This window comes from Cornus florida, unplaced genomic scaffold, assembly GCF_030987335.1.
Source record: "Cornus florida cultivar Cherokee Brave unplaced genomic scaffold, ASM3098733v1 CherokeeBrave_3.0.0_Hap2_Chr03, whole genome shotgun sequence".
NCBI classification, from domain to species: domain Eukaryota; kingdom Viridiplantae; phylum Streptophyta; class Magnoliopsida; order Cornales; family Cornaceae; genus Cornus; species Cornus florida.
Window position 1 is genome coordinate 12,869,671 of NW_026775573.1, and position 27,174 is coordinate 12,896,844.

Genomic DNA, 27,174 nt, shown 5'->3' on the forward strand with positions numbered 1-27,174 from the left:
TTTTGAGAGGAGTAGTAATAAAATTGCTGACATGCAACGCTAAAGTGCAAAACAAAAAATTTGCATCCCTTGGTATTATAATTTTATTTACATGAAAATAAATGATAGTGCTATAAGAAAATACTGGCCAAGGGGACCAACCAAAAACTTCTAAGGGCCTCAACATATATTCAAGTAGGATTTGTCAGGACCCACTTCATATTATCTGGATATTGTCAACTTTGCACCCTTTTTGACACTTGCGATTTTCAAAACTCGAAAATGTGGGACGTCACAATTACTCTTGGGATCTATCGTCCTAACCGAGATGATGACCTCGTATGATGCACACACTCTTCCCGTTTTCTATTGAAAATTGTATATGTCACCATTCGACTGTCAGGATCGTTTATTTATATTTACACCCTCTTAACACTAATGATTTTCAAATTGGATGTATATACACAAGTATGAGGTATTCCTATATAAATGCTAACATCACCATCTTCCCTAAATGATATGGAATTTCGCAATATGTCCTTTTTTTTTTTTATATATATTTTTTAATGGTTGGATGTGAATATGAACTATGACCAAACATTGAAAGTATTGAAATCGAATTGAATTATTGGAATTTGTACATTTTTACCCACACCCGCAACAAGTAAATCCAACAAATAAAATTGAACAACTATATTATATACATGTATACCATATTTTAAACTAAACAGGTCATTTTGAACCTTATTTGATTTGAAGGAAGAAAGGAAAATTGATGAAAGAGAATAAGGAAATAAGATAGTTTCCATCATTTGGTGGAAGCTAGAAAAGGACGAAGAGAAGAAGGAATGAGAAATCTTCCAAAATTAGACGACGAGAAGAAGGAATGAAGGAATAAATATAATATAAATATGAACTGATATTTTTATATTTCAAGTTTCAATCATATAAACTACTTTGTTGAAATGTCACGGGTTGAAATAATAAAATTTGTTCATGACAATCGTACTTAGAGGGATGAAGTGGTAAAATTTGTTCAAAATAATCTCTCTTCATTTTTTCATACAAAAACAGAAAAGAGAAAGGTTATCTATTTCTTTCTATTTTCTTCTCTTTTATTTAACTAGTCATTTTTTCATTCATTTCCTCCCATAACAAGTGTAATATACGAACCGAAACGTCCCGATTTTCAATACATAACACTTAGATGGAGAAATTACTTTTTTTTTTAATTATTTTTTCATCTATCATTTAAAATAATCATAAATTCTGAACCATAACCATAATCATATAATTCAGTTTGATTCGATTCCATCCAATTTGAGACTATTTTTGGTGTACCCTTATATTTAATTTAATTAAATTTTTTTAATTGCTGATTTAATAATATATTTTAGTAATATATTCATTTTGCTTCTCTGTAATCTGCCATTATTGCCTCTGCCTCCTACAAAAGGATATAAGAATAATTATGAATTTGCAAAAACACCAAACATTTCCTTCTCGTTGCGGCGTCGCCCACCAGATCTGCTATCTTCTCCGACTTCCACTCTCCGAAGATTTCCATTCCCCGATCTTATCGATTCAAGGTCACCCATTCTTCAACTCTCTCTTATGATATTTTCATTATATATTATATATATACACATATACATATATGCATGTGTGTGTGTGTGTATATATATATATATATATTCGTGAAACTAGATCGCTAGAATCTATGGAGGACAAACAATAAGCGTATGAATGTATTTATGTACCAAATTATCAATAATCGAGGCTCATTTCATCTCCTAAGCGCCATAATCAATTTGATCCCCTCTCTCAATTTTCTGATTCGTCACTATTGTAATTTTTCTACTTTAGGTCGTTTATATCTATATATGTCCTTCTCTATATAGTTTAGGCTCAAACTGATTTTGCTTTTTGCAATAGTTTTACTTCTCTACAGCCGCAGGCGTTAACGGTTGGTGGGGTTGGGGTTAGGGTTTACAATTCGAGTGAATTTTCCTTCAATGAATCGCAGCAGAAATTCTCTCAACAAAGTGAAGAAGCGAAGCCGTACAACCCAACAGTGTAAACACTTGCTAATATATGTATATGTATATTTGTATGTGATTTGTGATGTTAGTGATTTATACAATTGGGTTTTATCAATACATTGTTGTTATCTCTATATCCAGGAGAGGGAGTTGTTGGTGGAAGAATTGTGATCCGGGGAGCAAATGGCACCGGTTTATTACATCCTCATTGCGTTGCCTTGCACGGTCGGGTCCATTGCTTTGGCGATTTTGCACATTTACAGGCACCTTTTGAATTATACTGAACCTACTTTTCAGAGATATATTGTCCGCATCATTTTTATGGTCCCAGTGAGTAATGTGTTATTCTCTCAAACTATTATTCTCTTCCCTTATATGTTTACCAAAGCCCATTGTTTTTGAGTTTATCTGTGTTGTTAATTGTGTTAATCATTATTTTCCAAATTATTCTCTACCACAAGTAATTTGAACTGTTGGATAGTGTTTTATATTTGAATAATTTTTATTATTGCTTCTTAATTGGTTGAATTTAACTATTGTTATAAACTACGCTGCACGTAAATTGAGCAATGACTATTTGATGCTAAGTTAATCTTGTCCAAGTCATTGGGTCTTTCCTCACTATGATAATTCATATCCTTTTGTACTATCCTGCTTGGTACTGTAAAGTCACTGTCTAGAAACATGCCACCATGGCATTCTTTTTCATTAGGGATTTCACCAGTCTTTGTTATTTGTTAAGCACAATGAACTGATTTGAATGGTAGGATAGTGTTCTAAAACTGAATAAGAATGTTAGTGATTTTAGAGCTTATTTATTTATTTATTTTCTTTTCTTTGCTCATCTCTTTTGCTAGTGGATAAAATTACTCTTGTATCTCTCGTTTATTCGTTTTTATATGACATCTTTCAAGGAAAATTACTGCCTCATCCTTATATTCATGGCACACGATATCTTTCGTGCTTTTTATTATGTAGCCTATCTATAGGATTATAGATGCATTGGTTGTAGATTGGCACCGATTGAGCATGCTTTTCGATGCAACTTTTGCACAATTCGTTAAGAAACAACCAAAGAACTGTGTTTGTTTATTTAAATTATGCTAGGGGTTGAAATTCCCTGGTTTGTGTCTTTTATTTTGCTGAACTTGTTCATTTCTTCAATTGAAAATTAAAATTGCACTTCTTTATGGATGCTTGTGGTATGTCTCGTGTTATCTTTTGAAAGGTGGCGTTTTGTCAACTTTTCTGCTGTTGTCTGCAAATTTATTTATTTATATATTTATTTATTTCTTGGGCTTCTTTTAGATTCCCTTTACTTCTATTTTACCTCCTTCCACTTTTTAGCTAGTTATGTTTCATCCTGTTTTATTTGCAATATTGCTCTAACCATTATATATGTTATTCACATTGACAGGTTTATGCATTAATGTCCTTTTTCTCCCTTTTGTTCAATGAGAGCTCAATCTATTTTAATTCCATTCGGGAAGTGTAAGTACTTAATACTAGATAGTGCACTACTTTATCTTCAATCTGTTACTTCTTATTGTTATTGCTGTGATCATTATTTATGTCAGCATGAATTATTCCTTTGTTCATGGTTCATTTTTGTCGTTGTCAGCTGTTTATTAATTTGATATTTTGGAGGGTAGTGGTTCTATCTTTAAACCTCTATACCTCCTTTTTTCATAAATGTATAAATGTGTAATCATTGTTAGATTGAACTAGATGAAAAGAGTACTTAGGCTTTGCCACCAGCTATTTCCCTCGTGGTCATGTAACTAAACAATCTAAATAGCCACGTCGAAAATATTGACTAGACAGCTTCTGATCTTCTTGCTTCAAAATGATAATTCTTTTTTGGCTGGCCTTCTGAAGATAAGTTATCAAATTAAAATCAGTTTGTGTATTGTGTTTGCAACACAAAACATTTTGTGTGAAAAGGTGATCAACAAACGTTCTTTGGTTAAATTTGGATTTCCTTATATATTGTCTTGCCAAGGGTGAACTTGATAGAAAGATATAGATAGCACATGCTAATTTATACACTGACGATGCTGATAGAAATGAGTGCATGAAATGTTGATTTGCTCCGAGTACATGGCACTGTGAATGCAAGGTTAAGATTGTCAAAAAGGTTGGAACTATTGTGCATGTGAAATATACAGGAGAGAAAACTGGGATTCTTCTGTGTAGTTCAATTCCCCGGCAATCGCACCAAAAACTCGAGTTCCTTTTGGATTTCCTTCTTGATCAATGACAACTGCTGCATTGTCATCATATTGTATTATTATACCCAAACATTTTGCAAGAGTGAATGAAATTCATAAATCTTTTAGATAACTGAAATTGGAAAGAGCTGTACATCAACTGCATGTGGCATGAATTATTTTGATGTGGGATGATATGATAACTCCCTATTTAAAATTTTCTAACTGTTGGAAATTCTGATTTTCATGAAGTTGAGGCGTACATTGTATTCATTGTGCGTGTACCCAACTCAACAAAGCCTTTTTCCAACTACTGGGATCGGCTCCATATCCTAGCTTTTCATATTATTAGGATTCATGTTAGTCCTGAGTCCTGACAAAAAGTCAAGCTAAAGAAAATTGTTATTGATTCATGTTGGTCCTGTAAAAAATATATTTGGCATCTGTGTAGGGAAGAAATTACCATAAGCTAAAGAAAATTGAATTGAATTGAAAAATCAATTGCAATAATCGATAACAATTTCTTTCAATTTGTGCGAAAATAAAAATATAGCCACAAAAAATAAGGCAATTCTTCATAGCCACAAAAAATAAGGCCATTTGCTTTTCATTATGCCTTGAAGAAGTTTTACAAATTATTGCATACTGGATTTGTAAGAAACATAAACCCAAATGAGAAAGGTGAAGATGTTTTGGATGAATTGCTTGAGTACAGAACTGAGATGGATTGGGATCAAATGTAGTGGTTGAAAAATTTGGAATTAATTCAACAAGAAGGTATGAAATTTCATTGGCAATGATTTTATCTAATGTCCATTGTCAAATATCACCACCAAGAAACCAACCCCCTAGGAGGAGAAATAGAATTTGGAACATATTTGGGCAGGGGAAGACAAACCTTAGCTGTCATTATGTTAAGAGGCCAAGAAGAGAATTATCATGGGACACATTCCCCTTTTGAATGCTTTTTAATGAATTATTACTTATAAAAAAAAGGAGGCCAAGAAGAGAATTAACCTGATTAAATAAGTTGTGTGGAGATATTGCCATATGATTGAGCTGGTTAGTTTTGATGCTAGTTTTCTTGACTTTCCTAAAAAAAGAGAGCTCAGAATAACATTTTGAACAATCTCTTGTAAGAATAAAGTTTGAGGATAAGTAAGGTTCAGTCTTTTCCATGGTGTTGAAGGTTGGAAGTCTTTCTGATATCTCGTGGGAGGTTATTGGAGGTACCAAAGTTCCTTCTGAGGTTGTCCTTGCTGGATGGACAGTTGTGTAACTTTTGTTAGGAAAGTTCTTACCATCGAGGGCATGGATGGATCAGAAAAGAAGGGACCATAAATTCCTTAGATAATGAACAACAAGGCACTTGTACCTTGACCGAGTTTCCTGTTTGGCACATTATTATGTTCTTATATTTACTGTCAGCCTTCCGAAGAATGCATTGTTGTGCCAACATCAGATACTTTAAGTTAAGCACCTTTTGCCTCTTCCACTTGTATTTTCTTTTGATCTGTTAATTTGGTACTTTAGGTCATTGTGGTAACACCTTGATGAAGTTTTACCTGGTGCTAGAACAATTTCACTGATAACCTAGCAATTAGTGATCCATGCTACTGCATTTAGACAAATGATACACTTCCATAATGAAAATTAAGTTTGGTGACTCTTGCTTGTTATTCTTTGCTCATATCCTTTTCTTATGAATCATAAAATTTATTGAACTGTATTCTAGCAAGAAATGAAGTTTCAGGGCAAAAGTGGTAACAAATACAACACATCATGACATCAATTGAAATAAAAAGTAGCATTGTGCCCTTGGATTACCTACTCCAACACATTAAACATGCTTCCTAATGTACATAAAAGAGTTTTGCTTATGTAAATTATCTATTAAATAAAATGTAAACCAGTTTTGCATCTTAAACTACCTTTCAAGTTTTCACATTCTAAAGTTTAAGCTTTATTAGCTCAACCCTTCTGTACCATGTTTCACATACCACAGATGGAAATGTTTTTGTAATTGGTCTTGCAGTAACTGTATTGTCCTTTCTAAAACTGTAGAGAGCTGCATGCATTGAAAAGGGTTTTAGAAATTAGAAGTTCTCAGTAAGCTTAATGTTATCCCTTTGACATATTGCCCCCTTTTCTGAAGATTCAGTTCTTTCTTCATTTCTTGAGCGCCAGATTGCACGGAAGGATGCACAAGAAGTCCCCAACTCAGGATCCAACATAAGATTTATGACGCTGTACCTACGTTCTTGATTCGTTATTAGTGAACTTAGTGGGGAGCTATTAAGGATGCCTAGAATGTTGTATATACTTCTTTTCTAGCAGGCAGTTAGATTCTACTTTTTATAGCAGTTATTTGGCCCCTAATGTTTGTTTATTAATTTATTTATTTGTGACTCAAACTGGGAGGTCCCATGAAGACAAATGATTGCCACCATTGATTATTTCTATTCAAGGCATCCTTATTGTCGATGAATGTGCTTAGGATTAGAAAGGTCCTGCATTCCTTGAACAATTATTCTGTTCAAATCTTGAAGGCACCTCCAGATCTTCAGTAAAACCAAGGCTGTTGTGATCTTCTATATGTTTTTCCTCAACGACCTGTCATTACAGACATGCCGTTGTACATTATCCACCATTTTGTTGTGCTTGCTTAGTGAAGATAAAAAAAGCCAACTGTCATGTCCATCTCCTCCATAGCTTCGTGTCCCTTACTAATTATGATCTAGTCAGCTTATCCAATATCTGATGACTGAAAAAAAGAAAAGAAAAAAAAGGAGGTTTTTCCTAATTCTGGTACAAGGACCCAATCTATTATTTGGTTTTAGTTAAAGTTCTATTATGTACCCTTTTTTTTTTCTTTTTTTTTTTTTTTTTTTTCCCCGTATCTTCTGGAACACCATTATGGCTGCCTCAATATTATTAAGCCATCCCTTGATGGGTGGCCTGAGTCCTCTACCTGTGACCTAACCTTTTAAGACCTGATTTTTCTTGGAGGGTTTGTTGACGGTGTAAACCCGCAGCGCAAATTGTTGTTTCCTTAAAAGTGTATTTGGGCCTGTTCAGATGTTACCACAGCATTTTTACCATGAAAAAAAAGGCGTCAGCATTTTCCCCTAAATTGTTGGACACAAGTAGAACCCTTATTTTTAAAATTGACACTGTTAGAAAATTACTTTCGAAGTGTCCTCTTGACCTCACATATTGGGCACTTTGTATATGTTATGAGAACCAATGTAGGAGTTTTGGAGAATTATTCTGTGTGTTTGATATTAACTTCCCAATCTTTATTTCTACCACCCTGTATCCCATCTTAGAGTGAATCACTAAATATCCCTTTTTTACAATATATATATATATTTTCTAAAAAAAAAAAACTTTTTTTCATTACAAGAACATTGAAGTGATAATAAATTTTGAAGTAGGAGTTTGTTGGCTGTTCCATACTTGTTTCTTTTTCTTTTATTCTGTTCTCTACTTTCTCTCTCTCTTCCAGTTTTGGTTTTATTTTGTTGTCCCAAAAGTGGGCTGTTGTAAACTTAAAAAGATGGATTACTTGTTGTAGAATGTGTTTATTACTCTTCTTTTTCTAATAATAAAGAAATACTATTAAGAAAACAGAAGAGATGTACAGGCAAAATAGGATGAGGAATCATTAAATTTTGAGAAAAGGCGAAACTATTACGCTACCAATGGACTATGCAAAAACTCAAATTTGGAGTCTTTTAATGCTTGAATTTGTCCGGGCGTAGTTTTGCTTCGAGAAGGAATTAATTAGGTGTTATTTTGCTTAGAATTAATGCTATCTGTATTGATCAAAGATGTTCTGCTCCTTCTCCAAAGTTGCTAATTTACCTAAGCCTGTATTGTGTTTTTAACTGAGTGTAAGTTAAGTTCAGGTCCTCCATTAAAAGGGAAAATGAAAAAAAGGTTAAAGCTTGATTCCTCCTACATGTAAAACACTCACCAGTTCTAATATTTATTATGGCCGGATCAGAATGGTCTTTGCGATTTTGTCCTTACAAAGACATTTTCTCCTGCATGGTTGCAGCAGAGTTTGTTCCCATTTGTTATTGCTAGTGTTTGGTTTTTGCCTTCAGGCATCACCTTGACTTGTAAATAGCTTCTTATTGTATCATCATAACCACCACTGCCATTTATAATGTGCCATTGAAGGGTCAGGTGATGACAATATTCTATCAGTTATCCTTGGTTGTTGTACATGTTTAAACTGTCTTGGCTGAGCGCTTAATTTGCTATATTTCAATTATGGCTCACTCTTTTTTTATTTTATTTAATAATCTTAGTTTGCTTGTCTGCCTAAATGTATGAACATTGACCGAATTGATCATGTCATTACATAATGGCATATTTGTGGCAGGTCCTTTGCTCTTAGTTGAAATTATTATATGTGCAGCTCTCAAGTGCTGCATAGTGGAGTATTATGTGCTCAGCTAGTTTATCTGATACTTTTATTTTATTTGTAATATATATTTAAATGGCCAGTGTTGATATGCCAAAAGAGCAAGGTTATTTTGGTGTGCATGTTTTACGTTTTTTGGGTTTACACTGCAAAAACCAAAATATATTAAAATTTCCCTTTTACTGTTTCAGATATGAAGCTTGGGTCATTTATAATTTCCTGTCATTATGCCTGGCATGGGTTGGTGGCCCAGGAGCTGTTGTTTTAAGTTTAAGCGGTCGTGTTTTGAAGCCAAGTTGGCATCTGATGACTTGTTGCTTTGGTCCCATTCCAATGGACGGGTGAGTACTTACACACCAGACCTCTGTCTGTTTGATTTGTTTGATTCATATTGTTAACTTTGGGATCCAAGAAATGATAGGGTTTGGGTTGATTAAGAATTCTGAAAAAACTAGGATAGGCAGAATTATGAGTTGTTGGAATGATGTAAAATGATAAAATTAGCTGTTCATTTTTTTTACATGCAGGCAGCTTTTCGACCACTACATTTATGGACTATTAGCCAGTTATTTAGCAATGTTCTTAACATTTGTAAATAATTTTGGATTGTTTGTACCGGAGAGCACATGACGAAATTAGGGTATTTATGCCTTAAAAGATTTAGATATAATTTAGACCTTTCTGGAGAATATGGAGATATATATAATATATATATATATATATATATATATTTCCCAATACCATCATATACTAGAAGATTGCATCTCCTTAGTTTATGTTTGACAAACAAGATTTCTGAAGCTTTTTTCTTTTTGATAAATAAAGCACCTTTCTGAAACTTTAAAGCTATGCAGGCGTTTTATTCGGAGGTGCAAGCAAGGTTGTCTGCAGTTTGTGATTTTGAAGCCAATTTTAGTTGCAGTTACATTCGTACTCTATGCCAAAGGGAAATATCAAGACGGGAATTTCAGTCCAAATCAGTCATATTTGTATCTTACCATCATCTATACGATCTCATACACAATGGCGCTTTATGCTTTGGTCTTATTTTATGTGGCGTGCAGAGATTTGCTTAAGCCATACAATCCAGTACCAAAGTTCATTATAATCAAGTCTGTCGTTTTTCTGACTTATTGGCAGGTAGGATTTTGTGCCACCTTGATATCATCTTTGGAATGGATAGTGATTCATTTTCTTCATATTCATAAACTTGAACAAACATTATGATTAAATTTTCCTTGCATCTGAGATCATTTTGCTTACAAAGCAAAACTAGACTAACCTCCCTTGAGGTTTCTAACATTTACAGTAAACATCCCGTCATTTTTGAAGTTGTACTGGCATACTCTTTGCTTCACTTGGATTTGCATTGATCTTGCATTAATTGACCATTATTTTCAGAATAGAAAATACCATCATTATATTATTTTAATCTCAAGATGGAAATTTTGCTTTATTTGGCTTGTTTACCAGATAAAAACCCTTCCAAAATCTATTCATCTACCAACATCCATGTGGAAAAACAAAGCGTTTCAACCTATTCCATCAAGTTCCAGAGCTGAAACCTTAAGCTTAACTACCATTTGCTTCAACACTATAATTCGTCGTCTCCACTTTAGACCATCATGGCTTCAACACTACAACTTTGTCACATTACCCTCTAACCACCATCATCATTATTTCAGACCATACCCATGGTTGCCACCACCACAGCGGCTACACCTCCACCCTTGATATATTCCATTGGATCCAACATTGCAGGGAAACCTCATTGTTCTCTTATAACCATAACATTCACATTGAGCGGAGACCACGTTTCATACCACCATGGTAGTTTGCCTTTTACTTCCTCTTTACCACGAGCCTCCTAGTTACAATTAGCCAAACCTTGATGCAACTCTCTAAAGTTTAAACTTTTAAATTACCATCTTCTTCTACCATAGCTGTTTGTGGTTGCCACAACCAAAACCATAACTATTCACATTGGTTAGATCACCCTCCGTTGACAATTACTATGACCATTGGTCATTGTTATTACTTAGTGGCAAGAACAATGCACAATGCGAGGATGTTAATTTTTTGTTATAAGATGGTTATTGGGTAGTGTTTACAGAGATTGGAGAAACTCTGTGGGTATTTAGGTATGAAACCATAGGATTGGGTGGTTGTAATTTGTAAATGCTGTGGAGCATGGCCATCAAATGGCAATGTTGCAGTCTCAAGATTTGTGACAACACTGACATTCATTGAGTTTGTTGGGAAGGGTGTTTTTACATATTTCGTAAAAACATGTCTTTTGGTTAAAATATCAAAATAATCTCCACCAGCTGGGAGGCATCAGTATTTTTCATCCTTTGTTGGTTGTCAATTAATATAGGAAAGAGTAAACCAGGGGAGAGATCTGTGTAATAATGAAAGCTTAATGGGAGTTTTTGTTAATTGTAAGAAACCTTACGAGATGTTATTACCATTTTTCGTTTTGAGAAATATAATCTAAGATAAATGATTGGTGATGTGATTTGTATAATCACTTCACTTGAAACAAAGGAGATGGCTGTTCTATAAAGATCTAGTTGGTGATTGGTTTTTATGGGAGAATGCTGAAAAGTCTGCAAATTTTAGATTGACCTGGACTCGTTGCTCATTTGAGATTGTATGTTTCTTTGTAGCGGCCGTTCATTTGTTGATGACACCTCTAACTGTGCTTATTGCCAGTTACTGGGTTTTTTGTTTTGTTTTTGTAGACATTAGTTCAGGTAAGAGAATACTGGGTAATTATTGCTGATGTTGGGCATGCATGAGAACTTATCTGATTTATTTTGGCATCTAATCCTCTTGTCTAATTTATAGGGTGTTCTGGTTTTCCTTGCTGCGAAGACTGGATTTATTAAAAATGCAGAGGAGGCTGCTGAATTCCAAAATTTTATAATCTGTGTTGAGATGCTTATTGCAGCTGTGGGCCATCTTTTTGCCTTTCCATACAAAGAGTATGCTGGTGCAAATATTGGTGGTTCTCGTGGGTTGACGGCAAGCCTCGCACATGCTCTGATGTTAAATGACTTTTACCATGACACGGTCCACCAGGTGAATCTTTCAGCTTGTGCTTTACTTTTGTTATGTTCATGGCCTCCTCAGGAGGACAAAGATTTCTTTTTTATGTTGCTTCACTTGTTCTGATGACTATTTTTTTACTTCATGCAGTTTGCACCAACTTATCATGATTATGTACTCTACAACCATGGCGACGGTGATGATGGTACAAGGAAGTATCGATCTAGGACATTTGTTCCAACTGGCCCAGAGATGGATACAGTTAGAAAAAACAAGCACATTTTTGGAAACAAGTTGGATGACATACAACTATCCAGTCTCTCATCTTCTGCTACGAGCACTCCCACGAGACCTGGCATTGAATCTGATACTGCTAATCCTGAAAGAACAAGCTCTTCCCTGCTAGTGGATACCTCAAATTCTGTCTCTGTGCCATATGACATGTCACTTATTGACATGGATATAAAATGATCTCTTTTTAGCCCAACTAGTCATATGCTTAACCACTCTGCAAAGATCCCTCCCGCTAATGACGCTGGAACAAGATGACGAGAATGAATGGAAACACTAGATTTCTGCTTGTTTGCTGATTGGTATTGGTCACGGTTTCTTCAACTTCTTGTGCGTTATGGAGCCCTCAACTCTCTCCATTACTTTTAGTCACTGACGTTAGGCTTTGTACATGTAGGATAATATCCTTTCCCCTCCTCCCCTTTCTCTGTAGTAGTTTTTTTTAGTGGTCTGTTTGTCTTACCGTTATCCACTTCTTGTCATACCTGTGTGTAGATACAAAACTGATTGTGGTGCTTTTCTCTTATTGAGTTGGAGGTCATGATACTACAGAAGAATTTAGGGTTTGAAATTGGTTCTTTTTGAAGAATTTATGGAAATGTTGGAGTGATTTTGCATTGATAGAATCCAGTTACCTCATTCTAAATTGGGACTTGGCTACTTGGAGTTGTTTACGTTATTTTTCATATGTTGCTAGTGCTGTGCTAATGCTAATTTTTGGTTTGGACCGATGTTCCAATCATGCCGCTGGAGGTGGACCGATTTTCCTTGTACTCTTCTATACCGATTTCGCTGTCTTGTTAATGTACTGGGGTGTAAGATGTTCTCAGGTTCTTTCTGGTCGAAAATACTGGTACCATATCATAATGTGGGTGGTTATTTTAAGTCTTATTTGTTGAAATAATGGCTAAAAGCCTTAAACTAGGGCTTTTGAACCAAGTGGTGGGTTGCCCAAGCTTGTCTTCAAATTCCCTAAATGTGATCAAACTTGTCTTTTTAATCTCAGTATCGTTCTCAAACGAGTGTCGTCTTTTTTTTGTATTTTTTGATGATGGTAGTGTTGTCTTTTAGAGCACATCATAATTCACCAAGTTACCAGAAATTTTCTGGTCTTTTGTATAGTTTTTGACTGGTTATTGTTTTAGGAGTATCCAATCTCTGATGTACTGAAAGTAGTAGTTGGCTTCATAGAGATGGAGAGAGACTGTACAAAGAAAATTGCAAAGAGAAAGGGGGGAAGAAAGATGAATATATACATAAAAATATAGCAAAAAAGAAAATGCTTAATGTGATTAGCCCTTGTTTTAAACTAGTGTGATAATGGGAGATGGTTGAGCAAATTTCTGTCATCTGGTACAGGGAAAGAAGAGATGAAGGATGAGAGTGTATTGTCTTCCTATTTTTTGCTTTGTTTCAAAATTGAGAGGAAGAGTAGAGAAACAAATTGACATTTGTTGGATAAAACTTCAAAAATGTTACCCTATCCTCCCATTTATATATATATATATATATATATAGTTGTGAAGTAACATATTATCTTTATTTTTTTCCCTTCTACTCAACCAAACACAAACCAAAGCCACCACTTCTTGTGTAAGACAAAGGATCCTTTTTTTGGCCTCGAGAAGTGGGGGGAAGAACTCCATTTTTTCTCCATGAATATCTCTTTTGTCTCCCCTCTCCTGCCAATGGTTTCTTTCTTCAACATATATATATATATAGTTATATTGATAATTTTATAGTTTGTTTAGGTATATTAAATGTAGTAGTACATATATATATATATTTTCCCAGCTTTTGTATTATTTGACAGTAACAAAGGGAAGCTTAGCTGGTGAGGGTGTGTACTGATGTGTGTAATCTTCGTTTGTCCCACATCGAAAAATACACAACTAAGAGTGACTTGGAGAGTAGTATATAATAGGTTGAAAGCTGGAGGAGGAACATACTTACCTGGACGGGTTCAATGGGTGATCAAAAAGGCCCATGGACTAGGTTGGTGACCTCCATTGCACTCAGGAGAGGTCTACTCAAGTAGTGGAGCCTACGTCATAATTTGTGGTAGTGGGGGCCTGCGTTCGCGCGGCCCCTTCCCAATTTCTAAAGCCCAAGTTTTTCCTTATTATTTCTATGGTTTTGTATTCCACCAGCCCGAGTCTTTTTTTTTTTAAGCTTTTGGGTCTGGGTTTAGACTTAAAGCCTAAGTTTTTATGCGTTGGGTATTAAAGTTGGTAAGGTTTGTTTGGGTCTGTAAAAACCGAATTAATTAAACGGATGAGTTGGGCCACATACAAACATTGAACACAATCTTATATATTGATAAATATATATTTTTTGAATGGTAAAGCAAACACACACATAAATTTTTTTGTCTCAGGATTCGAACCCCTTCCATCTTCAAAGAAGATGGGAGGAGGTTACACCATTGGGCCGGAGGCCCTTTGGTTATATTGATAAATATTGTGCAATATATCCTTGTTCACCTGGTTTCAATCTTGCAAGTCTCTTTTACCTGCCATAATTCTGTTGTTAAAACTTTAATGTTTTCTTTTGAAATTATACGTGAAATTATTGTTAAGATAACATTCATAAGAGCACGTACCTGGTTTCAATCTTGCAAATCTCTCTTACCTGCCATAATTTTGTTGTTAAAACTATAATGTTTTCTCTTGAAATTATACATGGAATTATTGCTAAGATAACATTCATAAGAGCACGTATCAAATCGACGGCTTGAATTTAAGATTGGAAGAAATTTAGTTAAATTTTTAACCAAATTTCCTTCAATCTCAAATGTCATCTCAAAGTGAGGATGGAGTGGAGATTGCTTTTACCATACCATATCCTAATTTTCAAACAAATAAAATAAGAATCCTCACTACTATTGCTTGATTTGCAAGACAAATTAGTAAATTTCAATTATATTTTCTGGTAATAAGAATTTAAAATGTAAAACTTACATAGCAAGGTAATGTATGTACATCATATGGGTTGGGTACAACTGTCTTGATTATTTGTTGTATTCAGTTGTAATAATCTCTAACTCTCAAGTTTCCTCACCTTTCTTACACTAGTTGCTTTTGGTTCATGCATTTTCAGAATGCTTCTGCCTTGGATCATTATAAGTTTTGATTTAATAATTTTCTTTATCATAAAGTTTGCTCGTGTCAATCAAGTACAATTCGCATACACATTGCCCACGCCACAATTCGAACTTCTTCCCTCTCCTTTTAGGATAGACAACAATGGTTCTTGTCTCTAAATCGAGTTTAGCTATTCATATATTTTAATCATATTCGCACACACATTGTTGCCTACGCCCGGGACTCGAACTTCTTCCCTCTCCTTCTAGGATATGTTGTTGGTTGGGGTAATGTGCTCATGGTTAATTGGTTACGTTTGAATTTTGACTAGGACAATGTGAATGCAGGTTGTCTTTATATGTAAAAAAAAAAGGTGGTGTAAATATACACATATGTATATGTATATGTATATATGTATGTATCAAAATAAAAAAATAATAATAAAGGTGCTTGTTTAAAATTTGGCTCCATTTTTTGAGAATCTATTTTCAAACAGAATAGCCAGTGGACATTAACTTTTAAAAAGAATCTGAAAGCAACAACATCATCTTTTTATCAATAACATGTCCCTATTGCAATTTGCTTATTTGAGTTGCTAAAGGTACAAATATTAATTGTGTAAGATTGAGAACCACAAGCTCAATTGGACTTGAACAATATAATAAGTTTGGACAATGGTGACTGGATTTGGGTTATAACGTGTGTTCGGTTGTATGGAATTAGAGTCTTAAAATTAATGGAATTTAAGAAAAATAATTAAAAAAATTGAACCAATTATTTATTTATTTATTTATTTATAAAAATTCCCCCAATTCTAATTCCAAAATTCATGCAACTGTACACGGAGCAAAATTGCATTTCCTATAATTAGTATGGTAAAAGTAAATACGTTCTATTTGATTCAGTTTTCTAAATGCATTTTTAAAAATTCTAACTTAAAATAAAAGTTTTTGACAATTATAACATACTATTGTCTAAAATTTACCTTCTTTGACTTGGGTTTCTAGACAATTATAAAAAATTAAACTTATTTATTTATTTATTTGGTATAAACTTAGTTTGCAGATGATAAATTTCAGAAAAACACAGTCAACTAAACCTATATATATATATATAAATATACATTCATCAGATTCACGAAAACAGAAGAAAACTGTTCCAATCATGTCATTTTGTTTTATGTCAATTATTGTTTCTACAATTGACACGATCAACAGCACAGTGAAAAAATGTGGTAGAAAAATAAACACACTAATGAACACAAAAATTTATGTGATTAGACATAAAACCTACTCAAAATCAGGCAAAATTTTTGCTATGCTAAAAGTAAAAGGTCACAAATTTCAGCCCACCAAATCATATCCCTTTCTCATTTTTTAAACTGCAACTTTCATTGTTCCTCAAATTATAATCCAAGCCCCAAATAGTTGCAGTGTCACACTTTTAATTGGTTAGGATTTTTAAAATTATACATTAATTCATTAAATATTTTTTATTATTATGAAATATTAAAAAAATTAATAAGACAAAAATGCCCTTTAACATTTTCTTTCCTCTCCTCACTTGGATGGGTGTGTAATGTGTATAAGCCATCCAAATTACAGAGAGTCCTAAAAAGGAAATTGTGATCTGGAAATATATTGTGAAGCTGTTGTGGAATTTTGTTTCAATTTGGATAGCGTTTAAATTTGGTTCTTATTCGAAAATGATTTTGGTATCAGATTCTTTTTATAAATATATATATATATATATATAAAATCGAAACAAAATTCCACAACAGCTTCACAATCAAATTGAGGACAGAAAAAGAAAGTCAAAGTAAGTGACGTGGAGATTATTCCGTGTCCCAACCATCTGGAAGAGAGAACCAGAAAAAAAAAGAAAGAAAAACAGATAATGAAAAACCATAAAAGTCACGTGACCGCCCATCAAAGCAAACCCATCCATTTTCACTTCTATCAACCCACATAACACAAGTACTTATAAAATGCTGTCATATATATATATATATATATATCTAGAGTGAGAAAATCCGACTCCTTTGATTCTACCACGACGGCGGGCGCAGTGGCTACTTGTCCTAGTGAGAGAAATTAAGAGAGAGAGAGAGAGAGAGAGAGATTTCAAAGTCTCAAAACAACCACTCTTTTATAAACCCCCTTTACTCTCTTCTCCTTCTTACACAATCTCTCCCCCTCTCTCTCTGTGGGAGAGATTTCAAAGTCTCAATTACCCTTTACTGCCGTCTCCTTCTTGCACAATATCTCTCTCTGGGAGAGACTTCAACCCTTTACTCCCTTCTCCTCCTTACACAATCTCTCTGTTTCTCTCTCTCAAAACTCTGTTTCTCTCTCTGTATCTATATATATATATATGGCTGTGAATCAATATGGTCCAATATTTAGGAGTGAGATGGGGTACACAGACATGGAAAAGAGGCAACTGTTCCTGAGAAGCTACCAATTCTGCAGAAAGAAGAGTTTGGCAGAGAAAATCAAGAAATCTTTCTTCCGGGTCAAACGGGTCATCCGGGTCAAGCTTCGATCCGCAAGGAAGCTCCGTAGGACGGTTTGGGTCAGGCTCAGATATGGCCTCTGTTTTTCCAGCAGAGGAAAGAGGTTTCTTCGAATCCAAAGCCATAATAGATCTTCTGGTTTTTCTTGGCCATCTTATTATTTCTGGTAGGAATTTTTTTTTTTTTTTTTTTTTTAATGTATTTTACCAAAAGAGGATGGGTTTGATCAGTCACATGCCCAAATCTCATACCCAAATTCTAATTTGTTAAAAGTGCTTTTATTTTATTTTTTACACTTTTTATATATGTATGTGATGTTGTGTAATATGATCCAATGAAACACTGGCAGTATTTTTGCTTTTTACATAGTGTTTTTCCCTTCTTTTTTTTCTCTTCCTAAAATATTATACATTTGAGTAAATATTATACATTTGAGTTGTATTGGAAGACTTTGTGAGGTTTCAAAACTTTTTAAGAGCATGCATGAGATGAAAGGGGTGGGTCTGAATTTTTTCTTTGTAATATGTATAATAGCAATATATATTTTTGTTGATGAGCATGGCATTTTGAATTATATTTTATATATAACTGAAATCTCTAAGATTTCTTTGGTTTATTATTTAGAAATTTGTTTTTGAAAAACTCTGAAAAAAGAAAATAGTTTAATAGAACTAAGAGCCCATAGTTCTTGTAATTTGGAGCTCTTTTTTTATCCTCCCATTTTTCAGAAAACTGTCAAAAGAAATGAATTTTGGAATTGAATCCTTGTAAGGAAAATGAAACTTGTTCAAATTCAGAATCACTGCTCCTCTGTTAAAAGGGTAGTTCTGTTCACGAGACTTTTGCCATTACATAGTCTGAAAATTCAGAGTAATTTTACTTTCATATATTGTGAAGATTGTTTTTTTGTTTCGAATCCCTAATTTGAAAATTTAAAGTGTATGCAATCTTACTTTCATATTTTGTGGAGATTGTTTTCTGTTTGTGATGTTAAGTCAAGATTCTAAAATAAAGATGTGAAAATGAAAAAAAAAAAAAGAGAGTTATGGAAGGACATTCAAAATAGTAATGGGAGCAAGTTGGAAAATCAAAATGGGATGGATGGCAGCTATGGCAGGGTTGTTATGGTCATTTGGCACAACCTTCAAGGTTTTATGTTTAATTTTGATGCTTACCTCACATTGCTTGGGAAAGTAATTGTGGTTGAGGTTAGAGGGGACAACTTTTCCTTCTTTTCTTAAGAAAAAAACAATTTGGGAAATGAGATTCATGCATGTTTCAACACACACACACACACAGACACAGACACACATATATATGACTTTCTTTTAATACACACATATATATATGACTTTCTTTTAATACTCTGCTGGAGAGGATTGCATGGGACTTGAGGAAGGTCAAACCCTCAAATTTGAATGGAATACAGAGGATAAAAGAGAGTAATAAAGTCATAGTGTGTGACTTTTACTTTACACACACATTACAGATATGGTTGTTGAAATTGAAGGCAAATACAATCAATTTATAATAATGCCCTTTTAGTTTGTTGTATTTATGTAATTGCCACTCTGATTTGGAGTATTTGTGGATTATGGGTCAGATTGACTAGGCTTAATTTTGACTTATATTCACAATTTGATTGCCTTATGATATGAGTTTCACATGTTTTAAATGGCAAAATAACGTACCAAATAAGATGCAAAATAAGACCCTATTTAGTATCATTATTGATGCCTTGTTACACTGCCTTTTTATGAGATAAGTCATAGACCTTACATATTGGAATCTGTATCATTGATATTATATTTCGCTTCACAATTTAGAATCAGGTTGATTTTTATTTTGACACTAATAATTAATATTGACATGATAGAAGTAAGTGGATCGATTATGTAAGTCCAATTCTAAAGAAAAATCATTATTGATGATCCAAGACCATGCATATTGATAGATAGAACTGCTATTCATTTGCTGAATGGACAGATCGATCCAAAAAATCCATTGCTTCGCCTAGCACAATCTTGTTTTCACAGTTTAGGCTGTTCCCATTTCGCTCGCCGCTACTATGGGAATCACTTTTGCTTTCTTTTCTTCTGGCTACTAAGATGTTTCAATTCGTCAGGTTGTCTCTTACTTGCCCATGGATTCAGCAACAGTTCGAAAGGTTGACAAGACGCTCACGATTTCGATAGCCATATCAGCGCTCACGATTTCGATAGCCATATCAGCGATTTGGAGGAGATCTCTCGAAAAGTAATTAGTGCACATTTCGGTCAACTCTCCATCATCTTTCTTTGGCCAAGTGGCATGTTTTTAAAATTATGAAGTGTTTTATGAAAATAATTGTTACATTTGAGAGTACCGAATTGTACTTTGAATTTGAAATTAGAGAAAATTTTGATTAAATTTTTAATTAAATTTCTTCCAATTTCAAATCTAAGGCACCGATTCCGATAATTAGAGAGTCAAAAGGTTGGGATTGCTTGGTTCAATTTCTTGAGCATAATTTTCTATCAACAAAGGAAAAAAATTCATCTTGAAATTTGTTTGGTTTAATAGTAATTTGAAAAACAATTTTATGGAAATAGAGTTGAAAACAATACACTCTTTACTTTTATAAAAATTGTTTTCATAGTTTTTCGAAAATTGTTTTCAAAATTTTGAACCTATCTAGCTTAATAGAAAATGATTCTAGGAAATACTCAACTAAAAAACCTAACAAAAATTAATCTAACTAAATGTATTTTCAAACTATTTTTTTTTATACTTGTACTTTAACAGTTTACTTAGAACCCGGTTTGAACCAAATTAAGCTTAGATGCTGTTTGACTTTCACAATGGCAACTCTAAGCATGCCAGTGTTGACTTTTCATTGGAAAAGCTTATTCTACGTTGACCTTTACATGGAAAAATTATTATTATGATGGAATTTGAAATTAACTTTTGAGATTCTCCGGCATTTGAAATTAACTTTTGAGATTCAAACACCCGACCTCTCCTTTAAAAGGAAGGGCTTGTTCGATTGGTGAAGTGTCAAGTGTGTTGCTAGCATTATCATCAATCATAAAATCAAAGGATGTTATAGTCTTCCTACATGACTTTCTAGAAAACATCTAGGCGATGTGCGCGGTACAAAATTCATGATGCAGAACTCGTTTGATCCATCCTATTGGCTCGGCTCACCCGAAATAAGTATCTTCGTACAATCTTCTTCCTGCCGAGCCCCCTTTCTCCTCGGTCCGTAAAGACAAAATGTAAGACTGGTGCCAACAGTTCATCACGGAAGAAAGGATTCACTAATCATTTTTATCTATCAAAAAAATAAAGTTGATTGCATGATTTTTTTTTTTCCATTAAATTTTGATTTTAGTGGGAGATGAAAGTTTAAATCTACAAAAACAATTGAGTGAGTTTCTATCATAATGTCATTTTGCTCACGTCTCTATTTTTTTTTTTCCTTTTTATTGACACATCTATATATTATTGTTGTCGGTGTCCCTATCATCAATTTTTCTTACTTTCATTAGTATGCTACACGAAAGCATTGATTTATTTATTTTCAATAATCTTTATCATTTGTATAAAAGTTTATTTTCTTCCTAAACTTCACCAAATTAAAATTCTTAAGATCCCGTTATAGATATTTCCAAGTCTAAAAATATGAGAAAGTGAAGCAAGATTGTAAAAAATGTAAAGCAGTTCAAATAATTTTATATTTATGTAATATATTTTTTATACAGTAAGAATGAAGGGACCTTCTGGCATTTGGTTTTAAATTCCACACGTTAGTTGCACTCTTACCATCCCACAAGCAAGATGAACATGTACCACATTGTTTGACTTGTAACTGGATCTCAAATCTTATATTATAGATGAATTACTGTAACACACAGATATGTGTGTGTGTATAAAGTCAAAATACAATAGAGACGTTACATGATTAAATATTGGGACAGCACAGAACCTCAAATGAATTGACCTTGCACATACAATATATGTTTTAGTATAATTAGGTCAAGATCATGATTCGAGGCCACACCACGTTTACACGCTTGGACAACGATGATGAAACATGAATAAAATGCTCCATTTTTTAAGACGGTGTTTGAAATTACTAATTAGACTACCATATATATAAATTCTCTTTTAACAAATTTCAGTTCACGAGCATTGTCACGTGACCATGGGCATAATTAAACAATCATTTGGGTTCTTTTGGGGAAGTTGATTGTTTGAAATTGAAATGATTGGCTTGGTTGATTTTTAATAATCAGAGAAAATGGTTTGCTTTACAACAATAGCCGTGATACATGAATTTGGAGAATACAGAAAATAAAAATGTGAGACCCACGCCTTTTTTGAAAAATGAAAACAAAAATTTGAGTCTCACTTCATGACATGGACACAGCGTCAGTGGTGGGACCCATGCCTCTTTTGGAATTATTCCGATAATATATCTTTTTCTTAGAATAATAGTTTCATTCTCAAATAAGATGAGGAATTCTCCTACAATACTATTAGGAGAGGAGGAAGAACGTCATCATCGTAGAGATTCAAACCCTCTACTTTTCACTAGAAAGGAAAAGAGACACACTAGACGGCCATAAACTTAAATTTTTATTTTTTATTTTTTTGGTGACAAGTTTGATTGTAAGAAAATATTTATTTAAAACAAAAGGACTTCTTTCTTTCCTAGATGTACCATCAGAACAAATAAGGGGCATGTGGGTTTCTCGGGGAGTACTTGGGCCAGTTTGTATTGGGCTTCTCAAGAAATATTAGAATTTGCAGAGCCCACTTCTAAGATCTACGTGGGCTTGGATCTACTTTTTCATTTTTTCTAGGCAAAACAAGTTGCTAATAATTTGTTTAATAACAACTTCTGCAGTGAATCAGAAAACAGATTCTGAAATTCAATATTCTGTTGAATATCCATCAACATGAATATCATTAACTAGTTTAGAGTCCCTAGTAAATTAGGGTATGATACGCTGAATTAAACATGTATGTACGAATTTTGAAAAAATAGATACAATAAAATACGTATTTTTTTTTTTTAATTTTTTAATTTTTTTATTTATCATCTTATATGTAACGCGTTTATTCGTTTTGATTGTTCCGTTTAATTCATGTTTATACTTTAGGATAAACTAATTGTTTTTTTTATAATGGTGTATTTTTTTCAAACATACATTCTTAACAGCCCTTCTCTTTTGCACCATCAAAATAATACTGCAATTTCGGGAAAGGCTGTGACCACTTAGTTGTTCTACTATCACGATTTTTTTTTTTTTTTTTAATTATTATTTTTTTAATCTCTTATTATTGTCAATCCAATGTTTGATCTTTAATCAAAGTAATGAAACACATTATTTTTATATTATTTGTTACCTATTATTCATTGTTCTCACCAATATATGATATATAAGAAAATAATAAGATATGTATAGCCGAAATTTTGGTCCCAAATTTTTAATACATGTAATGTATTATACACATACGCTTTCGTATTCATATTTTTATGTTTATTATTATTTTTAAACATATTTTATAAAAAATATTAAATTATACTCGTACGTTTTTATATCTGTATTTTTTTCATATCGTATTTTACTAATTATGGTTTAGACGATCAAAAAAAGGGCAATGACCACAATTTTTTTTTATTTTAATTTTATTTTGTTAAGTAAATACTCGCACACCCTAGAAATGCCCACTATGGACTCACAACCCCGTACATCCAGCCAAGCCAGCTGGACCAAAGTGGGATGGCCTTTGAGGTAGGAGGGGATTAAACCAAATGGCATATTGACTCACAATTTTGATACTCCAAAATGAATATGTTTTTTTATTATTTTATTATTTTTATTTTTATTATTATTTTTATTAAGGATAATAATTTGGAGTCCAAAAGTCGAATACATTCAACAGATTTATATGAGGGAAGGCTGACACCATCGTAATATCATTAATATTTATAATGACATTAACCCTTATATAAAACTAGTTGAATGTATCCAACCGTTGCACTTTCTATCATTACTCTTCTTTTAAACTAAAAGAATAAAACATTTCAACTCAATAATAATTGCACAATTTTTGAGATGTAAACTCTTACTTTGAGCTTGCATTTTCAATCATTGGATTAAGAGTGCACACCCCCAATCTCTCGTGTCCAACAAACCAGAGAGTTTTAATGTAACCCTTTGATCAAGAATCCTCTCAACAGGTGACATACACTGTAATGAACATCCGTATAGGCTATAGAGCCTTGTTTTACATGTTTGGTATGAAATATTCAAACCTTTTTCTTTTGGTGGTCTCAGTTTAAATTTAAACGGAGCCGAAAATCTCTAATAATCTCCTAGTGTGGATCAAAGCAATCAATATATATATATACACACACACATAGATATGTATATGTAAATAAGCAGACACATTACCAATTCAGTATTTCAGAAAAGTTGCACAAAAAAGAACGATGGCAACCATATCCAGAGTTATTTTTTTTTTAAAACCCAAATTTGTAAGTCAGAAAAAAGAAGCACAAGTAATATCACCAAAAGCTAAATGTAGTATTGCTACCAGATGCAGTTCTTGAACAACCCTGAAAGAGTCGTAGCTCCAGTATCTGGTTTCATTTCTTTGATATCTCCGAATGCTCGGCAGATGGCAGAGCTGCCCAACCACTTCAAGTAGGGCGGCCATTCACTCCATTTCTGCTACACTATAAACACATTGGAAAAAAAAGGTTGAATTTAAACAAGCATGAGTTTAGGGAAAAATTAGTAAGCAACAATGTTAGCTCTTTGCTCGTAATAAAAAATAGTTACAACCACGATGATAAGGCAAACGTTATAGTCACAAAATCTAGAAGGAAAATCTTTACCATAGAACTCAAGAATATTGTCCATTAAGTATTATTTAGGACAACCGTTAATGCTTCTCGGGAAGACTATTTATTTATTTATTTTATAATAAGTAAAATACGTATTAGGAAGATTTTTCATTTTAAAAAAAGGAAACAAATTCCAAATTGGCAAGGAGAAAATATAGTGAAGTACTCAACTCAATAACTGGTGTCTCAATTTTTTTTTATCATTTTGGTTATATGAACAAAGTTTCACCATTTTGCTCTAGCTAACACCTAAACTTCAGTTAAACCAAAGAATCTAAAATTCTAAATCTTGTAATGCAGCAAGGAAGTGAACCACATGCAAATCTTCAAAACACCACCATACCCACTACAACATTCAAGAGGAACGTCAATTAACCAAGTTCTTTTTGTGTAAACTTAAGCACATTTAGTGAACAGGGTTCAACCAACACGTACCAGTTCACTTAATATTATTGGGTTCGACAAAATTACGTTGTAACCCATAAAAGTATGTTAAATGGAATGTTATTGTTGTGTCCTATGAAGCACGGACACGGACACGGATACGACACAACACGGATACGGCGATACGACAAATTTAAAAAAAACAGGACACGGACACGACGGGAATACGGCTATAAAATTATATATATATATAATTATATATTCAAAATCCACAATTCATCATCTAAGCATTTAACAACCAAACAAATAATTTATCACCTAAAAGGCATAAGTTCAATAACCAAAAATCTACAATATATGCATCTTTCATCATTGGCCATAAAACTACAACAAATAACAAGACTAATTTTAATAATTTTATCTCTGTTATAACTTATAACTAATGAACTGATGCATTTATTTTCAAAGAACCACATATAATTTGAGTATACAATACAGTATCAAATATTTAAATTAGGATTCTTGAAGCTCACTTTATTTGGACATATCCCTCAAATTCAAATGTCGTGTTCATATATCACATCACATTTTAACACAAAAATCTAAATGCATCATTAGAATAAAAACCACCATCTGAAAAAGGGTGTTTAAAACTATATATATATATTTTAAAGAAAATTTAAAAATGACAATGCAAAGAAATATATTCCACCCAACCCTTAGAAAAAAGAAAAAAATAAAGGTAAGAAATACGGCCAATTTCTCTTGTCTGGAACTTTGTCCGTAGAAAATCCATAACAAAGGTGAAGGGATCCTTAAATTATACTCTGTAGTATTTGACTAAAAAAATCTTGTTCATGTACGTACAGAGTAACAGAGATCTAATTGAAGAAGAGAAGAGAGGAAGTGAGAGAAAAGAAACCTACTTGGTGGAGTCGCTGTCGTAGACACCGGAGAGACGAAAAATCTGGTGAAGAGTTGCTGTCGCTGAGCTCATAGTCGCATCTGGGGAGAGGAATCGCCTTGGGCAGTTGGCGAAGGAACAGAGGATTTGGGAATTTTGGGTCTAAGCCACAGAAGACAGAACATGTATCGGTATTTAGAATTTTACTGTGTAGTCTATAGTATAATAGTATGTAATTGTTTTATATTTTTTTAAAATTTTATTTTTTACTTCTAAAATTAGTAAATTACATTAGGTACCCATTTATCTTTAAAAAAATTACAAAATTAACCCCGCCGTGTCTGCCGCGTGTCCGTGCCGTGCCCGCCGCGTGTCCAAGCCGTGTCCAATAAAAAATAATTTTTGGACACTCCGCAGAAGTGTCGGACACGTGTCCGAGCCTCGGACACGGGTGTCGGTATTCGAAAAGTGTCCGACATTGGTAAGGGACCCCTGGAAGGAGTGTCCGTGCTTCATAGGTTGTGTCCATCTATCCCAAGTATCAACTTGTCGCATAATCAAACATAGTTGCCACATTGCCATTGATCTTTTTTTTTTTTTTTTTTTTCCCTAATTGGTACTTACACACACTTGTCTTTTCTGAGATTTAAACTCTTGACCTCCCTTTGGGAAGTAGGAGGCTGATACCGCTAGCCAACTTGCCATTGATCTTCCATTCGCATAAAACAACAAGAATTGAAGATGATCATTATGCAAGATATATGATTTTAACATACATCAAGTTCAAACATCTAGAATCATTTCAAAATTTAAAAAACAAACATGTATAAAAATAATGGTAAATTGGCCATTCCCATCAAAGAACAACAAACAAATACACCAAATTCTTAGGAGCTAGCACAAGCAATATTTACCTACAATCTCAAGCAAATTGAATGATATACCAATTTATTACAATCAGATGGAAAAGCTACCTTCACGCCTCTGAATAACAAATTTCCAAGCTTCTCCCAAAGTAGTAAACTCATCTAAGAAAGCATTACAATGTCAAGTCTTCAAAGAACACGAAACAAAGACACTAAATTCTCAGGAGCACAAGCAGTGGTTACCTACAATCTCAAGCAAACTTTTCTGATATACAATTTACTAGAATCAGACAGAAAAGCTACCTGTATCTTTGAGAGAATTGAAACCGTGGCCCTGAAAAAACCTCAGAATTGTACTTCTCCGTACTTCTTCATCACTAGCAAACTCATCTAAGAAAACACTACAATGTCAACTCTTCAGTTCAAATATTCATTCAACATAACAACTCTAAAGTCTACACAAGGAAACAAACCTTCATTAAAATGGCCTGAAGTCTGCAATGCATCCACTTT

General features: G+C 33.5%; 1 protein-coding gene, 1 long non-coding RNA gene and 1 pseudogene across 2 annotated transcripts; 2 read left to right on the forward strand and 1 right to left on the reverse strand.

Annotated features, from left to right (window-relative positions):
• The first annotated feature begins 1,412 nt into the window (after positions 1 to 1,412).
• LOC132299515 (uncharacterized) lies at positions 1,413 to 12,634 on the forward strand. The gene is made up of 8 exons (XM_059796197.1): positions 1,413 to 1,568; positions 1,915 to 2,055; positions 2,163 to 2,351; positions 3,439 to 3,512; positions 8,858 to 9,007; positions 9,521 to 9,806; positions 11,517 to 11,750; positions 11,868 to 12,634. Exons 3-8 carry the CDS (start codon positions 2,205 to 2,207, stop codon positions 12,186 to 12,188), a joined length of 1,212 nt encoding a protein of 403 aa, XP_059652180.1. The 5' UTR covers positions 1,413 to 1,568; positions 1,915 to 2,055; positions 2,163 to 2,204; the 3' UTR covers positions 12,189 to 12,634.
• A 1,319-nt stretch (positions 12,635 to 13,953) lies between these two features.
• Positions 13,954 to 14,101, forward strand: LOC132302126 (U1 spliceosomal RNA; annotated as a pseudogene).
• A 9,878-nt stretch (positions 14,102 to 23,979) lies between these two features.
• On the reverse strand, positions 23,980 to 25,993 carry LOC132299516 (uncharacterized). Its single transcript, XR_009480137.1, has 2 exons — positions 25,818 to 25,993; positions 23,980 to 24,336 (listed from the first exon to the last, which is right to left on the reverse strand). It is a non-coding gene; the product is annotated as an uncharacterized LOC132299516 (long non-coding RNA).
• Positions 25,994 to 27,174: the final 1,181 nt, after the last annotated feature.